General features: G+C 40.6%; 1 protein-coding gene across 1 annotated transcript in view; it reads right to left on the bottom strand.

Moving 5' to 3' along the window:
- Window positions 1-5,442: 5,442 nt before the first annotated feature.
- The window catches only part of metap1 (methionyl aminopeptidase 1), a 19,851-nt gene continuing 15,975 nt past the window's right edge, over window positions 5,443-9,318 (bottom strand). The window contains exon 11 of the mRNA XM_014013757.1: window positions 5,443-6,505. Coding sequence (XP_013869211.1) covers window positions 6,339-6,505 — 167 coding nt within the window. The 3' untranslated portion in view covers window positions 5,443-6,338. The remainder of the gene's footprint in view (window positions 6,506-9,318) is intronic.

Genomic DNA, 9,318 nt, shown 5'->3' with positions numbered 1-9,318 from the left:
GCCCCAGACGCCGGGAACCCCCAGCACGCCGGCGGCCAGTCGCACACCCCACTGGGGGACCAAGTAGCAGCGGGCCCCCAGTTAAACCAGCAGGATGGGCAGCCCAGACCACAGCCTGACAAATACCTAAACATACACAATCGCACATCCCACCCTCATGCTCACCCCCACTCAATCAAAGACATACAAGGACATTCCACTCATACCCCCGATACACACTCCATACCCCCCAGGTCCAGGACATGTACCCACCCCCTATTGGAGGCAGCACACACCCGAACCCAGGAGGTAGACCCAATCATTCTGAGGTGGAGAGGAGCAGATAGCCAAGGCCCGGGCCGCACCAGGACGCCCGGCCAGCCCCCTGCCACAGAGAAGCCACACCCATGACCACCACACCGCCAACGACCCAAGTGCACCCCCCAGCCGTCCACCCCCCACAACCCAACAGCCACCCCGGCCAGGGGGCCACCCACAGGAACCAAGAGCCACACCTCAGGAGACCAAGCAGCACCAGGGAGGATGGAGAGCCAGCCCCGCCCCCGGCAAATGTCCAAGCCCTTTTGTTACTGTTCCTTTAAAACACTTCAAGCCTCTCCCCTCCCTCTGGCTTCCAGACTGGTCCACTCCGGTTTGAGAGGGAGGGTTACTTTTTCTAGCATTCAGAAATGTTTTATTTACAATTTAATTAAAATATGTGAACAGCAGAAAACTTTTTCATCAAACATTGCATGTTGGAACCAGAGTCTGACCCAGAGCCAGAGGAGAATTAAGATGAGAGAATTGTATTTTTCGGTCCAGACCATATTTGACAATTCCGTCATAAATAATTTGATGTAATCATTCAGAAAAAATCATAGAAAATAGAGAAAACTGAATGGGCTGAAAAATCTGACCCAAACAGAACATAAAGATATATTTGCAGCACCAGGAGAGACTAAATTAAACTTTCCTGCCTCCTAGATACTCCAAGTCCACAACAAATTTAATTTAACAGTAAAAAAGTGGATTTTGTATGGTATGTCCCCTTTTTAAAGTTGCAATATTATGTGTTTCTCARGCATATATTTAAATACTATACCATAATAAAGTATCTATGTCACCTTTAGTTGTTATTAAAATGCTGTTTTAAGTTTAAAAAGAAAATAAACGTGTCTTCTCATCACTTCTTCTTCTAAACGCCTTGAAATTAACCTCTGTCTCTTTAAGAACCACCTTCTGCTTCTGTCCCGCCCATTTCAGCGCGGGGGGTTTGCGCGTGTGCTATGATGCAGTTTACTTATATGAAAATAGATTTCCTCAAAGGTATTTTGAATCTGAAAAGAGCTTCAATGAGTGAGAAGTAGTGTTGAGAGCTCAGCAGACAGTTTCAGTTTCACTTTCAGTTTCACTCGTTTGCTTTGTTACTGCCAGAGCCTGCAGGAGTCATGGGCGGGGGGTGGGGAGGTGTACTCTGTGGTGAGGAAGCTCGGCTTGGAGACACGTCCTAGGGGCGTTTCTCGTCCCAAAAGGCGTTTCTGGTCTCCATCTGTCGTTTTGCTCCTCAGCATGGCTTCCTAAAATCGCTGCAGGATTTCTCAAACATGCATGAACGAGTCAAAGCAAGGCTTTGGGCGTGTTTTTTTTTTATGAGAATATAACATTATAACATGATATAAAACTCAAAAAAGTTGATTTTGCATAATATTTCCCCTTTACCAGTTTTTATTTACATCTGTTTATCTGCCTCCTGTTACCCAAACCCTTTGGTCCTCCAGCCAGCCGCCAACATGTATAGTGGTATTAATTTATATTTTCAGATCTTCCAAGGTGCCAATTATGGAACTCTCTGTGCATTGCTGCCCAAATCAAATTCTGGAAGTGGTCATTCAACTAGATCTGTTACAAAAGGACAACTGATATTACCAACTTTTAAAAACTGTTACGGCCAGAGGTCTTTCTTCTATGTTTATACTAAAGCATGGAATGACATTCCTCAAAACATAAAGTCCATTTCAAAACTACAGCCCTTTAAGAAGAATCTTGTCTGCCATCTGCTGGACACTTTTTGTTGTGCTCATATTTAGACGTCCTATTTTGCAAATGCTGCCTTCCTGAAATTTGGTATGCTTGTTTGTCTTTGTGTCTATGATGTATAATGATGTGATTGTGATGCTGTATTTCTGAGTGTTTTATGTGCTGCAGAACAGGAACCTGCTGTAAAACAGCAATTATGCTGAGTCAGGCTTGATATTTTAGTACCGGTAATCTTTTCTTGTTGAATCAATAAATCAAATCAAATCAAATCAACACAAATTATTACAAAATATCATGCAACACTTCACCAACCAGGTACAAAGTTTAACTAAATCTGAGCCACAAGTTTCTGATAAGACATGTCTCATATGGTCTGTTCCACAATCTATCAGGGTGGGGGGAAAGCTTTTTTGTCTTTGCAACATTTGTGCAATAACAGGAATGTGACAAGTCAAAGAATAAACGTTTTGTAAGAACTCAAAGTTGTACTGTTTGTATTTTTTGTGAAAATTTTTTTAAATTAAACCAATATTGATTTGACAAGAAAACAAGCAAAAGTTTAGGCTGGAATTTGAGTTGCATCGGTTTCTCCTAACCTCTGCTGATGGAGGAGCAGGCTGGAAAACGGGTCTCGCAAAATAAACTGATGGGTGGTGGGGGTCCAAATATTTCTGGTGAATTCTTCCCCAGACGTTGGAGTAAGAGCGAGAGCTCGTAAATCCTTATCGTTTCCATCCTGCGAGTTTAGTTTGGACGATTTTCAAACATTCTTGTTACGAAACATTTCTAGTGCTGTCAGATTCTCCCTCTGATTTCCAGGACCGCTCTGACCGATCGGTCACTGATTATTTGTTTTAAACGAAGAGCTAGTTTTGCTTACACATATAGCGTTAGCAGGATTTTCTGGCAAATGAATCTGTTTTTTGTCCAGTGAATTAGTCATTGCAACACAAACCAGACTATCTGGAGTGTGGGAGGAGAGGGTCAATAACGTTGGCAGGCTTTTATCATTTGAATAAAAAAACTTCTCTCTAAATGTTTTTATCTACCTCCWTCCTTTAAGGAAATCACAGCTGGATTTGATCTCATGCTGAGACGTGATAAATCCTGATTCCACATCTGGAGCCTGGGTTCTCCTCTGAATGCAGAGCTGCTGCCCTCTGTTGAGGACAGAAGTCGGATCAGGATGATGGAAATGGTCCAGTCAGAGCAGCTGAATCGAAGCACTTACTGCTCTTTTCTGTCTCGTCTCGTTGTTTCTTTGAGAATCCCAGTCATCGTTCAGGTTCAGACACAACTCGGCTCGGTTTTATGAATTTTTCATTTCTCTGTTCATGTGTTTTTAGTCAAGCAGCTCGCAGACAGAAAGCTCTTTGATCAGCACACCTTCGCTACACAAAAAGGAGAACATTGTGAGAAGCAAAGACAAAAGAACCAACAGCAGATTATTCCCAAACATTCTTTGATCTGGTCTGATGTGTTTCACCTCCTCTCCCTGTGGGGCTTTGAAACACCTTTGTGGTGTGAATCTTTAGTGCCGGGGAAACAATCCGGCTGCTGGGAGAGTTAGATCATGTTGACTTAAATTGTTCCGTACTTGGCAGACTTCATGCAGCACTTTGAATTCAGCTGTGCAGCTCGGGCAGGAAATGTCAGCAGCGATGTTTCCCAACAACGCAGTGCTGCGGAAACTCAAAGGAGAAGAAGTCATTTCTACTTCTTCTGTATATCTGTGCTGATGAAGCCTGGTCTCAGAAGGTTTGAGTGCTAAGACACAAAACATAAATAATTCTGCATTTTAGCTCTTTTTCATTTCCAGCTCACAAATAGGGTTAAACATGAAAACTCATCACTCTAAACCTGATTTAAAGGGCCTGTGACATAAATTTTTGGGAAAAAATATGAATTCATTTTGGGAAAGATAACATTGATAACATAGTGCAAAAATAAAATTTTATCATTGACATGACCAGTTCTTGAGATATTTGCATGTGAAGTAACAGGAAGTGATGTCAAAGGAGAATTTCTACATGTAAACAGAGCRTTGCTAATATAACACTACTGTAGAGAAGAATCTGTTTCTTTAGATTGTTTTGAGTCACTATCAGAGAGATAAGTCAGCGTACAAATATTGTTTAAATGAAGAAAGACCACTAGTTCCCCTTTGATGTCACTTCCTGTTTCACTTTGGCTGAGCCAAGTTCAAAAGAAAATATGACAAATCGTGTAAAATGTGGGTAGCCTATTATGCCGAGTTTTTTAAATACAACAGTTTTCTTTGAAGTTTTGTATTTGAAGGACCGTACATATCAACCCCTTTGGATGTTTACCTGCATAATGAGCCTGAAAAATCGGTGTTAGTCAGACCGCGTGCAGGACAGGAGAACTTACTTTTACTGGCAGACTGGGTTGGAAGATGGTTATTTAATGTTAGTGATTTTTTAACATCCTACTGGTTCTAAATGCTAAATAAAATTGAAAGTTTTTGAAAAAAAATTGGTCTATACATCTGTACAAAATAACAGGTAATCTGTTTTAAATTACATTCTGTACAATTTGACATGCGTGAAGGATATGCATGTCACAAGCACTTTACACTTTGTGCAACAACTGTTTAAAACTTAACTGAAATGAGATTTAGTGTGGTGKTAACGGAGACCTCTACACATTCTTAAGGACCGGTGACATACGCCCTTCAAATACGAAAGTYAACGAAAATGTCTTTTATATTTACAGTTTTACCTATTTTGTCACATAACTGTCATGTTTTCTTTTGAATTTGGCTAAACAAGAATGAAACAGGAAGTGACATATAAGGGGAACTCTTAAGAAAATAAACTTTACTATATTTGTTTATTTGAACTCTGACTCTTCATCTCTCTGACTCAAAATAATCTAAAGAAACATCAGATTATTCTCTACAGTCTTTGTCAGCCATTATAGCAAAACTCTGTTCACTTTGACATCACTTCCTGTTATTTCACATGCAAATATCTCAACTTTGTCAGAGACGTGCATTTTTTTTGCCATGTTCTTTCCAAAAACGCTTTCCTGTTTATAACAAAATTTTGATGACAGGCACTTTAAAGCCCCAACATAAGATTTGACAATAAAACATGATTATGCATTTTTTTCTGTAGCTAAAACTCACTTCCTTTCAACATGCAATAACTTTAGTTTAAAACTTGAGGTAATATGCATTGCTTCTATGCAAGCTAGGCCTTTAATTCTTTAAGGAAAAGAAACTTTACTATTCTGTTTTACAGTCACAACAGAGGTGGGAGTAGAAACGGTGTCTGATGCTCACTGTTCATCACTGTCCTCTCCTGGAGGCCTTCAGGCCAGCTTCTRTTCAGTCAGTAAATTCATCCACAGTCCTGTTTCAGTTCACAGATCAACTCAAGGACAAACTCACCCACACACAGCTACTGAACAGTCATTTATTACTGCATTAGAAGAAGTACAAAGAGAAACAGAGAAACCATGATCACATCAGTCCTCCTAAAAATGCTGAAACAGTGAGAACATTTCTGAAACCGGGGCGATGGCAGAGCACGGTGACGCTTCAGATAACCCACGTTTTAGTTCCACGGGTCACGTGTTTTGGCTCAGTCTGCTACACTGGAGCTGTAGGAAACATGGGACAGCCGAGGGATCGACACGTTCAGAACTTTACACCAGTTCTCTGACATCACTGATGTGTGCTGATAAAAGCACATCATGGGCTCGTTACAACAGGTGAACTCAACCTAAACATGCGGTGATGCTGCTGGTCCTTTTTTATTTCAACCAGAAAGCAAAACCATGATTTGAAGCTCTGCTTCTGTTCTGTCACCTTGAATATGTTCATTTTAAACCCGATTTTAGCATTTTTTGTTTGTTTTTTACACAAAACTAAATAGTGAATTTTGTAGATCCCGCTTCCTGAAACACTTCATTATTTTTTTACTGTTACTAATTCTTTTCTGCCGGTCTCTGAAACCACCAGGTGAGCAGAGGCTGACAGGAAAGTGAAGGGAGCTGGGCCTGATTATTAAACAAAACCAAATCTCATAAATATTCTTGTATTTCCTCCAGAGGATAAAGATTTTACTAATAAAGCAATCAACACCTTATATAAGACACATTCAAGTACTCCCATGTATGTTGAGGAACCAGTGTGAACCTCGAAGAACCATCAGAGCTGCGTTCACAATGAGTTCTCAGAGTGGTTCTGTCTGAATTGAATTATGCGTGAGTGTTGTTTTTTATTATTATTATTTTGTTTTGTTTTGTTTTTTTTTTCCCCTGGAGAAGTCCAGTTCATGGCGCTCCGGTCCAGCCTACATCTGGCTCAGGAAGTGAGCGCGTCCGTTCTCCTCCAGGCGGCGGGTGAGAATCTCGCAGCCGGTCTCTGTCACCAGCAGGGTGTGTTCGAACTGAGCCGACCGCTTCCCGTCTCGGGTCACTGCCGTCCAGCCGTCGGGCCACGTCTCGTCTTGCCAGCCACCTGAGACATCACACACACACACACATCCTTGTATTTGCATCAAACTGAGGACATTGTATTGACTTCCATTCATTTTTCTCACTGTATTTATGCCTAACCCAGACATTTTCCCTAAAATAACCCATTCCTGGTCTATAGTTAACCCTAACCTGAACCAGAACTTAATTCACACCAAACCTCTAAACCTAACTAGTAAAACTAACCATTACTGGTCTATAGTTAACCCTAACCTAACCAAAACTTAATTCACACCAAACCTCTAAACCTAACTAGTAAAGCACAGTAGAGCTACAAACAAAGTGAGGACATTGAAGAGGTCCTCACTTTAATAGTAACTATGGTGCAAACGGTCCTCACTCTCTAGTCAAAACAAGTACACACACACAGGTGTTGGCTTTAGCAAACACACCATCAATTAAACACAGCTGAGGTAACAGGTCCGGTTCTCAGGTGCTGATCGGGGTTGTTAAGACATGAATGTTTTGCTTTAAAATAAATACACTGCAAAACTGATATACAGTCAGTTACGGTCAGTGCTATAATTAAAGTGTTTGGGAAATAATAAGAAATGACTTACTGAGATGTAAATATACTTTTAATTTACTTTAGCTTTGAAAAACAATGCTTTATTTTATGGCAAACAAAAACTTTCATGTAAAGGTTGATGTGAAACTATAAAATAAGCAGTTTTCACAGTCTGGTTATAACTAATATAGCAAAWAAATAAATAAATAAATAAACCAAGTTTCATAAAAATAAAACAGTGTTTTACAAACAATCCTCGAGCAAAATGATCTCTCCTCGCACGCAAAACAATTTCACTCTCTGCGGTAAGTGAGAAATAACTCAGAAACAAACAAAAAAATAAATAAAATAAAATAAAGGAGGCATTATTGCAAAATGCAGCAACTAAATAACATTTGTCAGATTTGTTTCTTCTTTTTTTCCCGTGAGGTGATGGACTCAAAAGCGTGACTGTGTGTGTGTGTGTGAGAGAGTGTGTGTGTGTGTGTGTGTGTGTCACCTTTTGCGCGTTGGGTTGCGTGGGACAGGTGCACTGTTTTTTCGTGCCATTAATACCCCCTTCTTTTAGTTTACAGGGTAAAATAAGCTTGTATTGTAAGCCACATGGCTGTGTGTCCTGGGTGTTAAAGTAAGCATTAAAAAAGATGACGTTGCTGTTCGGTTGCAGAAATTACTTTAATGCATCTTAGTTTTAGAAACTGGACAACAGAACTTGATCAACTAGTTAATGGTTAATCTTAATTTCATTTTACAACCGTACATTTGACTGTAACTTAGGTGAATCCCCCCCAATGAGATTTTTGGCCTTGGCTACAATTAGCTTACTGTCATCCTGCTCTACAATGGGTGGTACAAACTTCTGTACATTTCCTTTGAGTTTGGTGTAGTTCATTATTGTTGTGTCATAAACAAGATTTATGTGTGTTTAATATTATGACCCCGCCCACATCGAGGCTGCTCTCTGCTCAAAGCCAACAGGGCCGGGGTAGAGTAAAACCAGGCTCACAGCAGCAGAGCTCTCTTCTGGATGGAGGCCAAACTACACTAGAATAAGGTCTAAGAACGGACGCCATCAGTTATTCAAACTGAACTAATTTGTATCTAATAAACCATTATTTGATGATTAATCGTAAGACGATTGCATCTCCAGCTCCCACCAGTCTTTCCTTCTGACTTTCATTCAGTAGTTTCTGGTTTTCTGTGGAGGGACGGGCAGCGGTGCTGTAGTCGCCGGCGGCACACAGAACTGATTTCCTCCTGCTCTCTCATCCGGTAAAGAAGGAAGACAAACGGCATGCGTTGCTTCGCCTGTAGCTCAATCAGGGAGTGCAGAAACGTCTCCACGGTTATTAAAACCTGGCTCGGGTCCATTCTGGGCACTCAGAAGGAACACAACATTTGTTTATGTTCATCACCAAAGTACAACTTTTGTGGTTTTATTAGGGAAAGTTCACAACTCTGGTCATGTCAGCACTTGGTGCAAAGCTCATTGATTTTGTGCCCATAAACGATACATTCAGATTATTTAATCTGAATACATCTCAATCCGATCAAAGGATTTAGCAAATGTAAACATAGCTATTGATTGGCGATCACCTCTGTAAGGGTTAGTTTGCCACATTGTGTCTGACAAACATGATTCAGTGTTGTATAAAGTACCACAAAATGATACTTGAGTACAAGTATCTTACCCAAGAATTACTTTAGGAATATTACTTGAGTAAAAGTCTTAACGTATCTGATATTTTTTTGTACCTAAATATTAAAAGTAAAAGTATTGATTTAAAATGAGCAGTTATATTTTCCGTAATGATATTTATTAGGAGGTGACCTCTCCAAAAAATGCAGAAATGACTGTTGTTAGGCCTGTCGCGATAGTCAATAAATCGATTAATTGCACGATAAGTTATTTTGAGGTCAGTAAAAAAATAAGGACAATAAGTTTCATTTTCCTGCTTGTTTGTTTACTTCGTCTCTCTCCCTCTCTGTGCTCCTCTACACAGGAGCTCAGCTGACTCCTCCCCTCCTGTTTTCTTAGTGTGGGAGGAGTCAACTCTCGCTTTAGCGTGAGAGCTCGTAGCAATAACAAACTACAGAAACGTTTCAAAGCAGAACGCGGCTGCTGCAGTGTCGGAGCACTAGAGCCTGGATTTCGCTGCGGGGAGACAGAGAGAGGAGGAGAAGGGGTGGGGGCTGAAACTCCCCCAGACACGCGACAAACTCGTCAAGACTTTACCTGTAGCTCCCAAAAATACCAGGAAACTTAAACACACCATCTGTGTTTTAAC

The sequence above is a fragment of the Austrofundulus limnaeus genome, unplaced genomic scaffold, assembly GCF_001266775.1.
Source record: "Austrofundulus limnaeus strain Quisiro unplaced genomic scaffold, Austrofundulus_limnaeus-1.0 Scaffold105, whole genome shotgun sequence".
In the NCBI taxonomy this organism is placed as follows: Eukaryota; Metazoa; Chordata; class Actinopteri; order Cyprinodontiformes; family Rivulidae; genus Austrofundulus; species Austrofundulus limnaeus.
The sequence above is the reverse complement of the archived record's forward strand: the minus strand, read 5'-3'. Positions and strand labels throughout refer to the sequence as shown.